The 19,803-nt window shown below is 36.6% G+C and overlaps 1 protein-coding gene across 2 annotated transcripts in view; it reads left to right on the top strand.

The window, feature by feature from the left end:
• Positions 1-17,691, top strand: part of ONECUT1 (one cut homeobox 1) — a 39,242-nt gene extending 21,551 nt beyond the window's left edge. Inside the window, exons 2-4 of one of the 2 annotated variants that reach the window (XM_063449065.1) lie at positions 6,960-7,064; positions 9,783-9,875; positions 15,483-17,691. In XM_063449065.1, coding sequence (XP_063305135.1) covers positions 6,960-7,064; positions 9,783-9,875; positions 15,483-15,769 — 485 coding nt within the window. In that variant the 3' untranslated portion in view covers positions 15,770-17,691. The remainder of the gene's footprint in view (positions 1-6,959; positions 7,065-9,782; positions 9,876-15,482) is intronic. The other variant, XM_063449066.1, reaches the window with a different exon arrangement.
• The last annotated feature ends 2,112 nt before the right edge of the window (positions 17,692-19,803 follow it).

The following is a 19,803-nucleotide window of genomic DNA, read 5'->3' as shown; positions in this document are numbered from 1 at the left end:
AGGGGTAGGCAACCTTCGGTATGCCAGGTGTTGTAGACTACATCTCCCCTGATGCTTTGCAAGCATTATAGCTGTTAAAGCATTATGGGAGATGTAGTCCACAAGATCTGGAGTGCCAAAGGTTGCCTACCCCTGCATTAGAGCATAATAGTAAATATGCTAAACTATCATGAGCGTAATGTTTTTATACAATGTAACAGGTGTAAACATTAAATCTAATTGGTCCCTCCTTCGAATGACCTGCCCACTTGCCAGCTGCTGAATATATGAACTTCTGTTTTTCAAACAAAGGCCTCAATTTAATATTGTTAGATAAGCTTTCCAAATGATTTGTTATTTTTGGATAAACTTTTAACATTTTCAGAGTATTAAGATATCAAAAAATATATCACATATAAAACATACATTCAAAAAACGACCCGAATACTAAAATGTTAAAATATTTTTTATAATAATAAATTAAGTAAAAGTTTTTGCAAAAACGTTAAATCATTTGGAATGCTTATTCAACAATATTCAATCGGGGCCTAATTCGGCTATTCCAAAGCCACGTCGTGTTTGAACCGATCCTGTTGGTTCATCCATCCGTTCATAGCACAGCCTATGTATAAACAGTTACACAGTGTAGTCATGCCATCATAATGACATCAGTACGGCATAAATTGAAACAGCGATGAACAGTAGATTAAATTCAAGAGGAGAATACACTGTGGAGCTCCTCGGGAGCCACATACCATCATCAAACTGTGCAGACCTCTGAGCCCCCAACTGAGAGCTTGTGTCCCAGCACTTGACACTCTGAAGTATCCAGCATGGCTACCTAGCCCTACTACTATTTTCTATTAACAAATGTCTTGCCCTCCAACTACAATTCTGTCAGGGACCAGACCCCTTTTGATGTGACAGGGGTCTGTTATTCAACAAGTGTCACCCATATTATTTTGCATCTCTTTGAGGGAGTTGGGTGGAGTCCATATGTGTGTTGGCAACCATATAGTTCTGTAGAAGTGAGCCAGTAACCTCATATTTGCTTGAAAGACACAACTATCTCAATGTTTTGAAAAAAATAGATCCTATAAGATCATCATGTTCTGAATTTCAGGAAATGAGAAGGAGACCACAGGACCAGAATTAGAGAAAGTGAGCTCCGCTCATCTAATGTTAGTGTAAATCGGTGACAAATAGCAAGCTGGATATCTACTTGAATGCAATACGATCGTCAATCTCTAGATGGGATTGGTGAGGCACATTGATCAAATTGAATAATCGCTGGAAAGGCCACACAAATTCAGGCCTTGGATGATGAGTAGGTCTCTGTGTTAACTACCACTTTGGACAACGGGAGCAGCTCATATGAGTATCAACTTATTCAGTACAATATCGGGATTACAATCTGCCTAATAATCAGTAGACTATTTGCAGATAGACCAGATAAAATGGAGATTAAACAAGTTCTGTAATAATACGTCCGTTCAGGTCTGCATAACCTCCCTCCCCCCAACAATTAAACATTTATTTTATTAAAATGGAAAAACAATTGTTGAGAAAATGTCTAATATGGTCTATTGTAGTTCATTTCTTCCATCAGCATCTCTTGGAGAGATGTATCAAACAATAGAATATGTATGATTTTTTACAAGGCTGTTTCTTAAATTACTGCAGTTGCAGTTTGTTAAGACCTGCAGTGGTTATGGTACTGCGGTCTTCTATTCCTTTCCCAACAGCTGAGCATAAGTGATTATAGCTGCAGCAAGGAGTAGAGGAATAGTATAGATGAATGCAGCTTCCAAGACGATTCTCCCCAGCAAATAGAATATTCCCCAAACATGAGCCTAGACTTCATGAAGGGTGTAACAGGAATGATCTTTATTGAAAACACACTGGCTTTTATGAAAAATCCTCCTGCAAGAGGACCTCCCACAGCAAACAAATACATTAACCAATCATTATACAGTTTTGCAGTAATACACGCCTTCCCTCTGCCTGGGAGAATTTGAGATAAGTTAAGGAATAAATCAATTATCTCCAGGCAGAGGGCACACAATTTCCCCAAAAGTTAGAACACCCCTTTCCCTACAAGGTATCCCCACATCCCCTGATAGCCCCGATCTGGGGGACAAACATATCCAAATTTCACCAAGATCGGTTCAGGGGTTCTTAAAATGTGTGGAAGTCATGTTTTAGCGACCACACACGAGGCTCCTGCCCAAAACAGTTCCACGAATTCAGCGTGTGCGGTCGGTCAATTAAGAAAAAGGCAAAAAACAAACAAAATACCGAATAGATCCTCCTGGCTCATAGGAGCGATTGTTCCCCTTGTCTGTACGAACATAACTACCGAATGCCGCTCTTCTGGCTGTTCGGTAAGTAAGAGAAGCCGGCGTTCGGTAGTTTCAGCGGTGGTTCGTGAGGTTGAGTGTCCGATTTTAGTTCCAGACACTCGACGACCAAGTCCAGCTGACTCCCCTCGTGCGAACAAGATGGCCGCCGTTTTCTTTTCCACGTGGTGTTCGGCTATACGAACAGCGGCCACCCAGGGAGCACTTAATCGACGGTTCTTTTGAACTTAATGAGCCAGGAGGGTGGTCGGTGTTCGGTAGTTTCAAACTACCGAACTAATATCCAATATCCATGCAGTGAATGGAGGAAACAAACGAATACAGAAGAAAATGTCAAATAAAAGTCAATTTTCTTCACATAGTTTAGCCCTGTATCTACAAAATGTAAGTAATTCTTATTGTGTATGCTTTTTTAAAATGGTTGGTTATAAACAAAGAGTTTATGTAAATTTCTATCAAGAAATAATTATCTTCAAAATATGAGATTAACAGGACTCTATATCATAAAGAGCTGATATAATCCCCACCTCCCCCGCTAGGTGGCCAAGCATGAAAGTGAAAGTGCAAATAGTTTCACACAGAATAACAAAATGAATGCCCTACTAAATGCTTAATTCAAAATTTATTACAATCCCACAATGCATTGTTTTGGTACTAAACAGCACAGTCAGTGGCAAAACACTGACAAAAATAGCAACAAGAGAAACATAAAGACAGTAATGCAATATTTTGCTTGGACCAGTATTTATGAGGAAATATAATGTTGGGTACAATAAATGATTTGGAAGAAAGAAAAACCCTAAAGAGCTTGTCTACTAAAATGGGAATTCTGTGGAACTGGCTTCAGAATTGCACATATTTGGAAACATTCTGCTTCTCGGTGATGTTGACCTAAATTCTGCAATATCCTCAATTGCAATGCTCCACAATGTGCTTTAGTAAAAGCAACCATTAGTTATTCAATAAAAGACACAACTGGGCAGACTAGATGGGCCGAATGGTTTTTATCTGCCGTCACATTCTATGTTTCTATGTTAAGGCTGAGGACCAAATCACCCTGGCTGGTTCACCTAAAGCTGGGGTATGCTACTTCTTAAAGCATCTTTATAATTAATTTGACTAGTGTTTATATTACGTAAATCTTAATAGATTCCATGGTTACCATTTTACTACTCAGTCATAAAGTCAGTATTGTGTCAATGAAACCTTTAAAAACACAGGGAACCTATGAATAGTAATTATTTGAGAATCTGTACGACAATCACTGGCAGAATTCCACTTATTAACTCTCACGTGGTTATTTACTAAGCTGAGAATTCAAAGTTAATTCTAACTGAATCTGAAATTTAAGGCCGGGGTAGCAAGACTAAAAGTGCAGCTCACTTAGAGATTTTTTTCCATTTTGGCTATTTTGATCTTAGATTTGCAATTTGCTTTGTATTCTCTTTAAATTCCCTCTTTAGTAAATAACTTATTTTACGGCTCATGGTGAGTGATATAACGCAGTTGCTGCGCAGTTACTCAATCAGTTGCGTATCTTGTAAGCTGGTCTTTAATTCTTGTGCTTACTTAAGAGGGAAGGCAGTTTTTTTCCCTTAGTTTACTGAAGAGCAGTTTCAGCAATATTGTTCCAATGATAAGGAAACAGATAGAGGGAGCCATTGCTGAGAAAGTCTTCCACCTGGTGAATGGTCTGTTGTCAGTTGTCCTTGTGGCCTGATTGATTTATAGCCCTGCTACATTTGCTCAGGTTAATATTTATCTAAATGTGATACAGCAGTAGGAGATATTTTCAAACAACATTCTATGTAAACTGCGTTCCCTTACAGACAGGCAATGGAGGCAAATTGTTTCATCCTTCAGTTATTCCTATTATTATACACAACCAACACAGTCAGCTCTAAATCATGTAACTTGTATAATGCCGACACTTATGCAGTATGATGGGGGATATAAATATAGGGTTAAGTCAATGTGATCAATCAGTGGCAACATTCCTTTGGTTTCCACGCTGATTGCCTTTTTTGTTTTAACAAATTAATTGAGTGTATAATGATTGCAATCTTTCATTAAATGAAATAAAAAATATATATTTTAACATATTATAGATTAAACTGAACTATGTCCTGTCTATTCAAAACGTAGGTCGTTCATTTTGGCAACTGCTTATATCTGTCAGTCCCTGTTAAAGGTCCATTTTAAACACTGTAGTGGTTTTGGTGACAGCTATCCCATGGTAACCAGTCAAAACATTTTCAGACAGTCTGACACTTACCTGAGTCCCTCTGGCACCTGTGGTCCTTCTGTTATTCTGAATATTATTACATTGGGTGTTCCCATTTTCTTAAAATCCCTATTTGTTCTTATTTTGACATAATTGATTGGCTGAAAATATAGACATGTAGGAATAACCCTACCCTTTAGCTGAACTTCCAGTTATAACCTTCCCCCCAAGAAAACTCATTTATGGAGAACACCATCAACAGTATACATTTCTGATAACATGGATTGGAAGGTTGAGATTAGGCAAGATGAGCCACTCCAGTCAATATGACTTTGACTCCTATTCTCAACAAGTAGAAATGATGTTATTAGTGCATTTCAACACAAAGACTGTCATAAGACTATCATCTAAAGTAGTTTGAGGCACCAGAGTAATGCACTGCTTTATATAGTTTTTTTTTATGTGTGTAGTTTGTAATTCTGCAATGATGTTGTTTCTTAGACGATCATAGCTGAAATTCTCCTTTTTGTCTGCTATACCCTGTTCCTACCATTAAAGGGACACTATAGTGACCAGAACAACAGCTTATTGAATTTGTTCTGGTGAGTAGAATCATTACCTTCAGGCTTTTTGCTGTAAACACTGTCTTTTCAGAGAAAATGCAGTGTTTACATTACAGCCTAGTGATAACTTCACTGGCCACTCTTCAGATGGCTGTTAGATATCCTTCCTGGGTCATGACTGCCTAAATTGCATCCAAACATTCAGTGTCTCCTCCCTCTGCATGCAGACACTGAACTTTCCCCATAGAGATTCATTGATTCAATTAATCTCTATGAGGAGATGCTGATTGACCAGGGCTGTGTTTGAATTGTGCTGGCTCTGCCCCTGATCTGCCTCCTTATCAGCCAATCCTATGGGGAAGCACTGTGATTGGATCAGGCTACCACTTCTGCTGATGTCAGCAGGCAGTGGGCAGGTCTAAAGGAAACAGGGACAAAATAAGCAGCTGCAGACTTGAATACAAGTAATATTTTACTATATTTAGGGAGGCATGAGGGGACCAGGGTGGCTAGATGGTAGTTTTAACCCTATAGGGTCAGGAATACATGCTTGTGTTCCTGACCCTATAATGATGTGGACAGTAGAATTATTTATCTCAAAGTATCTCTATAATATGTAATTTGTGAATAATTAAGTTGTTATTTTGTTTAAAGTTTTTTTGTTCTTTTTGAGTCTTCCTGGATTTAGTGCCCCCTGCTGTGTGCAGGTTTTTAGTTCCTTTTTGCTCTGCATTAGGTTTGAAAGAGCGATATAGTATTTGGACTAGATTTTGACATGGGGAGTTGATAAATTGAAATTAACTCAAAGCACTTATTTGTAATGTACATGTGTGGATTCTAAATCATTTAATAAATAAATGCGAATGACCATTTGTATAAGAGGTAGAATTTACTGCCTATTATAATTCAGAGCTATATGCCTTCCATTGGCATGCAATGAGCTCTCTACATTAACTGAGGGTTTCTGCCAGACATCATATTATACTTGCTATCTCATTTCATATTATGCTTGCTGCACCCTGTTGCACATTACAGCAATATTTTTTTTAATACAAATACTCTAATTTCTCTCAACTCAACAGAAATGCTGTAATGCATGACATACTGCAATAGAGGTTGGGGAGGTGGAGGGCATTTTGTTAATATATAATTGTCTGTTTCCTCGACATTGAAATATGATGACTTGAGGACAATTTGCAAAATTTAGGCCAAAATTGCAGTGAAGAGATTATATCCAAATTAGAGGAATTGGAATTATATCCATAGCCTCCATTTAGGACCTACATTTTGCAAGTTGGCATACCAGTCATTACAACTTGATGTTTAGTAAATAAACCGCGTTGGGTTTTATTTTCTGATCACCTGACATCATGTTTCTGCTGAAATATGCTATAAAATGTAACAATTTGTTCATTGATCACCATTTTATCTGGAGTTCTTTCTACTATATGGTAAGTCATAGTGAGTTGACAGCTGAATCACAAACTACAGACCAAATCAGAGTTGGAAAAAAAATCTCCAATTTACTTAAACTGGTGAGTTTTGTTTTTTTACAACTCTGATATTTGGCCTTAAATTTATAAATAGGTTGTCATCGGCTCTTTGACTTCCCGTTTGGTGAATAAACCCCTTTATGTTTCAATTTTATTATCATTTGTGGGGGCTATGTCACCTTGATATTAAATGAAGATGTATGTTTATGTTTCTATTCTTTGACACTCTTAGCGTTTTGGGGTAAATTGTGAATCTACATTTTTGCAACATGCATTAACTGATTTGTTTTAAAAAGGTGAAGTCTATTATTTAAATTATTTAATGTCTTTGCTAAACTAGCTTTGGTACCCGCCGATCCGGTTTTTCAGCACTCTGGACAGTTGTCTGCAGACTCCCTGGTTAAAATCGGCTATCCATCACAAAGCTCCCAGTCTAATCATATGTGTGAGTATAAATGCATTTCTTGAGGCAATATTCAAGACAAAAACTGTTTCATCTCATAGCCCAAAACATTTCCAAGTAATATTTTTATTTTTATAAGTTTTGCAAAAAGTTAATGCCAAGTAATATGGGAAGAACTGTTTTAATTAATGCTCAATGTATCAATTCTGGCACAACTATCGTTTACTACTGTTTAGAAGGATTTACCTAAATATTGTATATTTCTTTAATGTACTGTTTAGACATTCTGTAATTGCAAGTGTCTTTCAATATTATATACTAAAATAGTATGTTACAATCTATCTGTTATAGTGGCCGGAACTGTTCTAATTCAATATCTTTGCAGTTAATGTTCCAACTGCAGAATTTGCAGTTTCTGTTAGAACCTCAGTGCTGAAGGTTTGATTCCTGGCAGGATCAACTCGCATAGTTATTTGCTAAAGTGAGAATTCAAAGTGAATTTACAGTGAATGTGACATTTAAGGCTAAAGTGGCCAAACTAAATGCATAGCTTACAAAGAATTATTTTTTTTAATTTGAGTTATTTTGCCCTTAAATCTGAAAGTCATTTCAAATTCTCACGCTAGAGAATAAACCTGTCAGTCTGTCTTCCTCTTGAGGTTAATAAAATAATGCAAGATTATTTTCTATATTGTAAATCAGGGATTCTCAAATCCTGGGCCCATTTGTGTTAATACCTACAACTCCCAGAATTCTTTCAATGCAATAGATGGCCTGAGAATCATGGGAGTTGTACGTCAGTCTGATGCAAATTGTGAATTCAAATTGAAAACATAGCTGGCTTGGAGAATTTCCCATTTGGCTACTGTGGCCTGAAATTTGTTTACAAACTTTTTTAATACAATAATTAATTTGTAACGATTATCTGTTTTCCATTGCAATGTATTACACCTACATGTTAACCGCTCACTGACAGATAATTTCATATGTGATTTACTTCCAGGGTAGCGTGCTGTGTTTTGCTTTAATTTAACTTTGTTTTGTTCCCTTTTGCAGAAATAGGAGAATTAGAATATTGTTATTATAGATAGTACAGTATGTATTTAACGTGTGTGATATTCTCTATTTAAATGTGGTAAGCACCAAAATCCTATGTATTGATCTTTCTGCAGTCAGGTGCTTATAGGATATCTATTAATGGATCATCTGACTGGGAGTAACACTTTCTTTCCCAGGGTAATCAGGTGAAGCACATGGTACATCGCTTCTATTTGATATGGATTTTCATTAAAGTGGGAATTGATGTGAATTCAAAGGGGATTTTTAACTTTTGGTCCAAAATAGTCAAATTAGAAAAATTCTCAAAATTAGCCACATCTTCAACGCAGTTTGGCCTACGTTTTGAAATTTAGTGTGAATATCTTTTAATTCATGTCAGTTCACACTTTAGTAAATAATTCTATGAATTCACCTTCCTTTGATAGTTTGCTCATTGTCACCATGTTGTGTAAGGTAAAAATAATTAGTTCAACCCATCCAGATATTAAAGGACCACTATAGGCACCCAGACCACTTCAGCTCAATGAAGTGGTCTGGGTGCCAGGTCCCTCTAGTTTTAACCCTGCAGCTGAAAACATAGCAGTTTCAGAGAAACTGCTATTTTTACACTGTAGGGTTAATCCAGCCTCTAGTGGCTGTCTCCCTGACAGCCACTAGAGGCCGCTTCAGCGATTTTCAGTGACTAAATCGCACTATTTGGTGCTGGACGTCCTCAAGGAGTCCAGCGTCAAGGAAAGCATTGAGTAATGCTTTCCTATGGGCGGTTTGAATGCGTGCTCTGGCTGCGCCGCATGCACATTCGACTCCACTCGTGAGCTGACGTCGGCGGGGGAGGAGAGGTCACTATCGCCGAGGGAGCCTGGCACTGGCTTAAGGTAAATGGCAGAAGGGGATTTAACCCGTTCAGCACAGCATGAGGGCAGCCCGGGGAAGGGGGGAACCTATTAACCCTATAGTACCAGGAAAACTAGTTTGTTTATCTCGCACTATAGGATTCCTTTAAGCCTTTGTCTGTAAATGCAAGTAATATCTCCTGAACGTTTGCAAAGCTGTTTCAATCCTCCAACTAAAATGACATCATGTATTTAATTTGTATGTGGTATACAACGCATTGTTAATATTATTAATATTACTATTATTATTATTATTATTATTACATCACTAAATTAACATTATCATTTATAACATATTCAAATAGATGTTAAGTGAAACTTATACGTGATACCAGAAAAGGATGCCAGTATTTTGGATGTATTGGTAAAATGTAACATAAGAAGAGTTACTTACTAAAGTGAGAATTTAAAGTGGATTTGAAATTAATTTCTAATTTAAGTCCAAAGTAGTATGAGAGCATAGATGACTTGAAGAATTTTTCAAGTTTGCCTATTTTGACCTTAAATTTGAAATTCAGTTTAAATTCTCTGAATTCTTTCTTTTAGTGAATAACCCTGAGTCAGATTTTAGAAACAGCACAACAACACAGCCAGTTGGTTTGTTGGCCCTATGTATTGTGAATGCGACAAAATATTACTTAACGTAATAAAATATTGATGAAGTCACAAATTTGTTCATTAAGTTAATTTGTTTGTTACAATTGATTCACATACAGTAAATTAAAATACAGCTGCAATGATTGCATTCTAATTACTTTGGATAGGCTAATCTCCACAACATTAACCAAATTGTTACTTGTAATTTCAGATAATATGATAGACCCTGGTCCTTTTATTTCGTCTCATTCAATAACACTAAATGATGATTCATTTCTGTCAAGACAGATGCTAAGTGATAAAGGTGATTTTATTAGACAACCTCAAAATGAAAGTTATGTATAGCAAAAGACAAGTTAATCATCGGTTTAATAATTGAATTAATAAGAACATTTTTCTGGAGACACGCACACACCCACACATTGTACATGTATATAAATGTAGGTACATGTAGGCATAAATTCATTATATTTCTGAAATTGTTATATTTGTATTTAATTTGAATGAATATATTTAACTTTTTTAATTGGATTAAGAAAAATGTTGGAGCAACACGCTTTCACACATGACTAGTAAAGACAATTACTACCAAATCCTCATTGTTCTAAAAGCCAGGGTTAGCACAACAGCGGAAATGAAAAAAAAAAAACAACTTAATTGTGGTATATTGCCATATTTTGTATACTAGACTAAATGTAATGTTGCAATAAGAATTGTTATGGACTCATTTTCTTCATCAGCTCAACACACACACACCATATATATATATATATATATATATATATATTATCAAACGCACACATATATATATATGTGTGTGTTTGTAAGTATTATCAGCATGAATATATGTTGACATTTATTGCACTGCCTCTCATTATGGGTTAGGTGAGTAGGTTGGTTTTAGAGTTCTGTAATGTGGAAGTTAAAAGTTGGGAGAAAAATCAATAGGAGAGAAAGCAGACGGCGCCATACATACATACCCAACTGATGGCCAGGCAGGAAAGGAAGCAATCAGGAAAGTTCACAATTTGGCACGTCAATGCAGTTTCTCTGTATCACAGGGAAGAGCTCAGTTAACAGCAGGGCAATGTACTACCAGAGCAAAGATGCATAGCACTCATCAAATTTTCCCTGACAATGTTAGAATGATATGCAAATCTTTCATCTCCACAAATGTATACATAAGGTATTATTCTCTGCACCAGGCCTAAATATAACTGTCTGTCTATAAGGATATATACACACACACCATATATATATATATATATATATATATATAGGTATATTTATGTAAACCAGAACAAATGTATAGCACTCCAGGGTCTTTGTAGAAAAATTTAAAGCTAACTTTTTAAATTCTATTAACGTTTCAATTTTACAATAAAAACTTTCATCAGGATTTGATCACTGGGCCTAATGTGTTCTTGCCAGTCCTCGTGTGCAAATCATTTGGATGTTCACACATATCTATATGTGTATATATATATACATACATACACATTGTTCATTTATTTATCCCTAGCTATAGCAGGAGAACTTCTATTATTGTGTCATTAATACCAGTAAAAATATTTTCCAGTGACATTTCTAGGTTTACAAACTAATGGACTTTAACCCTTCTTTAAATAGTATTCCAACTGCGTAAATTGGACTGATAATCTCTCTACAGAAATAGGACTGAAAAAAAAAGAGAAACAACAAATGCAAAGGCTCTCATTATATATGAATTATTGGCATTGTATATTGATTTGTTGCATCGATTTTTCTTAAAGATAACTTTGCAGACATACAGTCTTTTCCAAATAGAACACACAGGGCAATATAGTTACAGACTGATAATAGATAGCTCTTTTACCCGGAGTGCTACTTACAACACAATGTGGCGCCTTGTTATCACGCAAGAGATAAATCTCCTTGGTCTTATTAGCTTACTAATGGGAACAATGATCTTACTTAAACAAAAGATAAACCTCTAATGGGACATTGCTCACCCATAGCGTACGCAGAGGGTTAATGTTGTAAAAGTTGACTTTTAGCATTCTAAGAAGTAATGTTACTAACTGCAAAGCATGAAATGAGATCAGCATAGGACTACCAAGTGTGGCCTACAGGCTAATACCTGCCCTGATGAATCTAATTTATTCCTTCTGCCCACTTGTGCCTTTACAGAGCAACGTGTTCTCTGGGTGACACGGATAGGTCCGGCACCAAATGGTGACGCAGATTATAAATGAAGGCAAATAATAGGGTTAAGTGTTACCAGTACAGAATTGTTCTAATTGTTTACTCATTATTACAGAACACTGGTTTTGATAACAATGGACATCCAAGTGTTGAGTGACTACAAATCCCAATATTATTATTATTGTCATTCATAACGCTCCAACATATTCCGCAGAACTGTACAATTATAAAATGTTTTTTTTTGGAAACAAGTAATTTACCTACAAATTGTAACAGAGACAAGAGGTGAAGAAGGCTCTGCTCAAGAAGCTTAGAAGTGAAGGGGAGTAGTAATATGGGTGGTAGTTAGAAGCAGAGGTAGGGTCAAGAGATGGCATTTTTATGACAATTGCATGTTCGAGGGAAGAGTAGACAGGGAGAGGTTGAAAGTATGCATTAGAAACGGAAGCAGACTAGGGAAAAGAGACTGGACAAGGTTAGAGGGGAAGGGATTAAGAGAGCATGGTGGGGTGAGAGGACAAGATAAGTTTAGAGACCCTTTATCTCAGAGACAGGGGGAAAGGAGTTAAAAGTGGAAGAAGGTACAGAAATGGAAGGGGGAGGAGGAAAGAGCATTGCTAGTTTGGTTGATCTTTTCAGTAAAGTGACATGCAAAATCACTAGCTGTGAGCTTAGTTAATGACAGGGTTGCAGTGGGGCAAAGAAGAGAGTTAGAAGTTTAAAATAATTGTTTGGGATCACAAGAGTAGTTGATAAGAGTGGTAAATACTCTTGCATTGCAAGGCATAGAGCAGAAGTATAGGAACGTAGCATGCACTTGTAATGTAGGAAGTCAGGTGTGGCGCAAGACTTTCTCCATCAGCTTTCTACAGTATGGGAGAATCATTAGACGAGCTTGCTATGACAGGGTTGAAGGTGTGGCTGACACCACAAGTGAGTTTTGATTGGTGAAGCCATATGTAGAGCAGTAGACAGGACAGAATTGTAATATGAGCTGGCTTTAGAGGGACAAGGTAGAGTTGAGAAGGTAGAAAGTGGAGACTGGATAGAGGAAAAGAACTGATGTAGATCAAGTGAGTTTAGGTTTCTGGCAGCCCGAGATAAGCTAGGTTTAATATGTTGAGTTAGGGGCACATTGACCATACAGGTTTGAAGATGGAGGTCAGACAGAGGAAAATGTGTGTTAGAGAAGTTAGAAACAAAGCAAATTATGTGTGTAGGGGGTTGATCCATTTAGTAAGGCAAAAGGAGAAGATGAACAAGGTGCAAAGTTTGGAAGGGACAGTGAGGGGAGAGCAAAAACCCCACACTGCCACCCTTAGCATCGCATGACCTGGGGGAGTGGGATAAGTGCAATCCACCATAAGATAGGGAGGCATGGGTAGCAGTGTCAGATGGAGAGAGACAGGTTTTAGTCAGAACCAGGAGGTTGAGCAGGAGATGAGGAGCTTGTGAATGAGAGTAGATTTTAGGGTATAACAGACTGAGCGTGCATTCCAAAGGGCACAATGAAAGGAATGCAATGAGTGACAAGGTATATAAAAGATTTTCAGTTGTTCTGGTGAAGCTTTTAATAGGGTGGGAAGCAGGAGGGTCAGGATTAGGAGACACATTTTCAACTGCTAAAAGCAAAAGGATGGCCAGAGGAAGAAGGTGGTACGGGATTTGAATGTATGTGTTGGACTTTTCAAGGTTTTAGAGGAGGGAGGAGAGGACAAGCACATATGCAAAAGGTGGCATGTGATGAAACAAGGGGCGAAGGAAGTAAAGTAGGGGCAATAATGCACTATCAAAAAACATCTTCCAGATCTTGTGTTTATTTTCTTTGCATCAGAGATGTTATGTTACTTATTTTAGAACAAAAACTATGGATGGAAAATATGCATGATGAGGAAAGTGTATTAAAGTACCCAATTAGATGCTTAGTTTTACAGGGGGTAGATTTTCCATTGCTGAAGGTTACATTCATTCATGGATTTAAGGTCTTCTAGAAGAGTAGCTGAAGATACTAATTGATCTAATTATAGCCATAGATTAACTAGAAATACACAATTATACGCGTAAAGATGTACATAGACATTGCAAGCGTTTATAACACCACAAGCGTTACCACTGGATATTTCGACTATAAAACCATATTCACATACAGCTAAACACTGCATGCACATGTAAAATGGGTATCGTAGTTATTTCACTCTCTACCCTACAGACACCTCTTACTCATAAATGGGTGCTAATAGGACTGTAAATACTTATTGAGGTGTGTTTAATGTGTGTGATTCACAAGTATGATGTATACGCCCATTTAATATATGTAATATACGTAAAGTGAGTTATGCGTGCATTTATAATGCAATATTGAAATTAAAATAATGCTAGTTTATTGTTTCTTTACATCATATTTCTCTTCTCCTTGTTCTCCTTTTTCCCACCACTTACTAGCTGTGTCCCCATTTCATTCATTATCCATTATTCCTGTTTCCTTATCTCTCCTCTCTTCTTTTCCTCTCTCCCCAGACTCTTCGCGCTAAGCTTTTCCATCATAAGAATCAAGGTTTATCTGGTCTCTAAACTCCTTACCCATCCATCCCAGTCTTTGCTTATCCATCTATACCAATCGTTTCCTTGTATACCTATGTCTATTCCTCTACTTGCCGTGTTTGCTAGCCCACTCTCATTCCTGTTACGTTCCACTTCCTCTCTCACGCTTTTCCTTCACTGTGTTTTCTACTTAGTCGTTTAATTCTCCTTTTCTAAAGATAGAATGGGTAGGGGAAATGTCAAAGTCAGTCTCACTCCCTTCAGGTGTGAGAAGAGGGCACCAACTCTTGAGTTTCAGCATGTAAAGAAAGCAGTGTGCACCTCCTGCATGCATAGACAGAAACTTTCTGTATTGTTCAAAATATACCAGGAAGTATACCATTGTATGGAATATGATGTCATGTCCTGTTTGCATATCACTTTTTCCTTTATCGCTAGTGAGGCAAAAAAAGTACTGAGAGTTGTTTTGCCTGAAGAGTGGCAGACTGCTTTCTCCCTTAGATTATCGAACTGGTTCAGGGAAATGTTATTATCTCTTCTGCTGCCAGAATCATTTTGCAGTTACCCCCTACTTCCTTAGCTGCAACACACATACAGAAATACTCAGCTATATTTCCCTAGCACAATCCCTTGTTTCACTCTATCCCTTTTCCTTGCCCCAAACACGCATATTACAGGTTTATAAATGCTTATTCTAAATTCACCATGGACCTGGCACAGGGGCTTGGACTCGAGGCTGCAGACTCAGCTGAAACATGTTCACCTTGCTCTGGCTATGCCCAGGCTTTTCATATATTATTAAAACATTTTGAGAAATCTACAAAGCTACATACTCCATAGCTTCATGTTAACAAAATACCTAAAGAAAAAAATCCCATAGGCTTCTGTAAATTTTTTTATTTTCTTGCAACCCTACTTTACAGTATCTCCAAAGTGACAGAGAATATCCAATTGATGGTTGCCATAACCAGCATGTATTGGCTCTTGGTTCTTGTTGTTTTAATATAAAAACATAGTTTGTGGTCACAATTAAAAGCCAGTAAGCTCATCTAGTATGGTCATTATGATGGCCCTAGTAATACAATATGTAATATTATCAGTAAAATACATTTGTTAACATTTTATGAAATGCTACTTATCAGGCTTACACTATTTCTAATATGGGTTTTCCTACTTTATATTTTAGCATGTAAACGAAAAGATCAAGAACACAGCAAAGACAGAGGGAACACGCCTAAAAAGCCAAGGTTGGTCTTCACAGACGTACAACGGAGGACACTACATGCAATATTCAAAGAAAACAAGCGCCCATCCAAAGAATTGCAAATAACCATTTCCCAGCAGCTAGGGTTGGAGCTCAGCACTGTCAGTAATTTTTTCATGAATGCTCGCAGGAGGAGTCTAGATAAATGGCAGGATGAGGGAAGCTCGGGCAGCACATCATCTTCGTCAAGCACTTGTACCAAAGCATGAAGGGAACACAAAATTCCCCAGAAACTAAACTCTCGGTGAAAAAGCTTTAAAACAAAAGACATGGACCTCAAAATTGCAGGTTTATACTTTAGAACTATTTGAAAACCAAAATTATTTATAAGATCCAAAGAAACCAAAGACTAATTTCTCCTGCATGGTGACTTTTATTCTTAGGACATTTTCCAGGAGAACAACTCGCAAAAAAATACCAAAAACAAAATCAAATAAAAACAAAACAACAAACCAAACTAAAAAAAATAAAATAAACATTGATAATGAAACAAATTCCACTGGCCTTACACCTTCAGCCATCACCATTATCCTCACCGTAATTTTGCTGTCTGCTGGTTTGGACCATAGTGATCTCTTGTTGTTGAATGGATTTTTTCTAATTGGGTTCTTCATTACCACCACACACTTACCATGAAGGTGTATGGTGTATCAGTACTTTATACAAACCAGTGGTAAGGGAACTTGGTCATAACTTGTCTACAGGATGGGATGTGGTTAGACCAACCAATCGTCTTAGTTTATTGGAACTGAGTGTATTTTAACTTGTGCTGTATGAACGTAGCAGTTCCAATATTTGACTGTGCAGTTCAAGCTGTTGGCTGGCACCTAGACCTGTGCATTCTCTTTGTTTGTTAAGGGTTGTATATCAAATACAAACACAACAACCTCTCCCACAAACAAGACATACAATACCAAAGAACATACTTAATAGATAAATCCAGGTGTTTTATTCCAGTGTTTTTAATATTCCAGTGATATTTTTACATAACATGTATGAAGAAGTGTAGTTATATATTATTCTAATTTCTTACTAAGAAAAAACATGCATTGTAAGTGGACTGTTATTTGTAAGTGAACTTAAAAATAGTCATTTCTGAAAAATCACAACTCTCCGCAAGGGGAAAAATGTTTGACTTCAGCACAAAAATCTTTAGAATTATAACATTTAGTTAACATTGATTCTCCTAAATAATCTTATTTTAAATGTTTTATTTCACATATTTTTTTCAGCCATTCTCAAATTATAATTTCAGAACAATCAGTCATTATTTGGGGAACCAATGATTTGCAAAATTAGTTTAAATTAATACAAACTTCAGAAGCTCCCTCCTAACATTCAATGCATTATTTAATGTGTTCAAATCAATAATATTACAGTATAGACTAGGATCATGCAAACTGCTTTCCTCCATTTGTTGTTGGACAGAAACTCTCAGCATTCTCAGTAGGCATTGACTGATGGCTGAGATTATGAGTTGAAGACTAAGAACAGTTGGAGGGCTAAGCATCGATCGACCAGGCCAAATATTCCTAGCTTAACCTTTTGTCTCTGATTGCACATCAACAAACACAAACCTGTTATTGATGAAGATGGGTAAATAAATGCAAATCCTTTTTAGAGATATGCCCTGCATTCTGGACAACATATTAATGCCATCTCCCCTTTTCAGTCCTCTATGAATAATTATATTTGTTTCCCCACATAGCAAAGTGAGATGGGAACTGCTCTAAAATTTCAAGTTTTTGCAATTAATCTTTTTGGCCACTATATTGAATTCTGGATCAAGAGACTCAATATTAAAAAAAAGTCCTTTAAATAGATATGTTTTCTGTTGATGTACCAAATCTAGTCCATCTTCCCCTTTACCCACCTATTTACTAATTCCTCCATGCTTCACCTATAACCACCTATCGGAACTGCTTGAAGCCAATATACATCCCACAACGCTGAATTATTAGTGAAGTAAGAACAGAATTCTAGTTAACGTTGGGTGATGGATTCCAGGTGAATACAAAAGAGAGAGCCTTGTTTTCACCCAGTATATGCTATTGTATTAAACGTCACAATTGTTAGACATTTAGCATAACTAAGGCCTCGATAAGCTTTCCCAATGAATCAATACTGTTGGAAAAAACATCAATGGTGACTTCTGTGGATAAATAATTTAGATTTTTTTCTAACAATATTGAATCATTTGGAATGTTTATGAAACCGAGGCCTAAGTAGGGATTAAATTAAGATTAAGCAGATCAAAACAAAAATCATGTGACTGGTTAATGCTTGACCAGTTTAAAGGGATATGCAGTGCCACAATATAAGAGATGCCAAGATTAGCCGCTGCAGACCTAAGGACTTGGGCCTTGGTTTTATATTTTATGATACGTTTTTCAAATGATGATAATCTGTCATTAAACACTGAGCAGTTTTGGTGATCAGTGACCTCACTATGGCCTCGATTGAATTCATTTGAATCAGAATTGATTCCATTCTGTTGAAAAAAAATGTTTCAAATAACTGATCTACAGAAGTCAACATTAAAGTCTATGGAAATTTTCGTAGCTAATTCATTTGAAAAGTTTTTTTTCTGACAGAACGGAATCATTTCTGATTCTGAGTCGAACTAATTAAATAAACGCCTCATATAATAAATCCATTTATAACATAGCAGTAGAAGCCGAAGCAGGATATGTTACTCAATGTAAACTAGATTAAATTAAAAAAAAAAAAAAAAAAAAGAATTTATAAGGAGTGGTTTCTAGCTTATACGATCTCACATTTTTAAGGATAAGACATCATTGTTTGACCTCATCTTCTAACTTTTCAGTTCACTTGTATATACATAGCTCATCATTGTAAAGTCAGATGATTCCTAATAATGGACTTTTTTTTCCAGTACTGTTATTTTGGGTTAAATATTGCCATTAGATTCTCAAGTCTTGTAAACTAGCTGTTAAGAGGAAACAACCCCCTATACCGCCCTTGTATCTTTCAAAATCCTCAGATATACCAAAAATAAGTAAAATTGCACATATAAGATCATATTATAATTTGGCAAAACCAGCCATTATTTTAATATAATTTATTTTTATTTATTTTTTGGAAAAGTTGCAAATACTCCATCGTTTTGAAATAACTTGCATGGAACCCTCCAACTGTTTGCTTATACCAAAGAGTTCTATTTCTGTAGCAATGACGTTGGTTGGGTACGCTTTTGCAAGACATAGAATTAACCAGGCATGGTCAATCAATGCACAACTGGCTTACACATGCATGACCACAAGTCATGGCCAGTACTCATGGTCTCAATATTTTATAAATAAACTCTTGTTTTAGGGAACAGGTTCTTGTTTATAGTTGTTTAGCAATTAGACAGCCTAAGCATTGCCATCACCTAGCAAATGCCACTGGATATATATATATATACACACCTGTCTTTCATGTGTACAATCTGATTTTAAATGCCTTTGGATAAGCCAAATATTTTTTATTTGTTTGAATTTTTTTTTTTATGCATGGCCATATCTGAAATATCCTATCATTTGGGAAGAGGGAATGTTTTTGCTTACTTGCATATGATGGTTTTGACCTTACTGTTTAACACTGCAACCCGTATTATACCAAAGAGTCTTAGGACACTTCCACTCAATAGAGCTGGAATCGCAGTTACACGGTACAGTCCCTCTTTTCTACACAATTGAAAAAAAAAGAAAGAAAAAAAATCTATGCATTTAGCAAACAAAGAGAAAGCACTTCAGCAGTTTTGTCTGATTAGCGTTTATGGTGCGTTCAAATCCTATTATAGAGGTCAGTTGGATTTCATTGTACTGGCCCTCTAGATTATTGTGGGGTGGTTAGCTTTACAATACATATGGTAGCTATTTCCTAATACTGCGACAAAGAAGCAAAATTGAGAAATTGCTGCTTCCACATGTAAAAAAAAAAAAGAAAAGTGTAAAGATCTACTATTTAAAGTGTGAACCAAAGACGCTACCTCACTCAATTACCATTTCGTGATTTTAATCACATCGATGATACCAAAGAATACCAAAGATTTTTTTTTCTTGCACGGCCTTCGCCTGCTAAAGGCACTCGGAGACCTTTTCCTGACTCCTGACCCATGACCCCTGACCTCCATAAAATATAACTTCTCTTTTTTTCTCCCCCAAAATATTATAATTAACCCCTTCAGGGTCAGAGGTGCCACATACCCCCTTGAGACTGATGGGGTCAATAGCAGAGA

This window comes from Pelobates fuscus, chromosome 3 (assembly GCF_036172605.1).
Source record: "Pelobates fuscus isolate aPelFus1 chromosome 3, aPelFus1.pri, whole genome shotgun sequence".
Lineage (NCBI taxonomy): Eukaryota > Metazoa > Chordata > Amphibia > Anura > Pelobatidae > Pelobates > Pelobates fuscus.
Note: the sequence above shows the minus strand (reverse complement) of the source record. Positions and strands in the feature narration are given on the sequence as shown.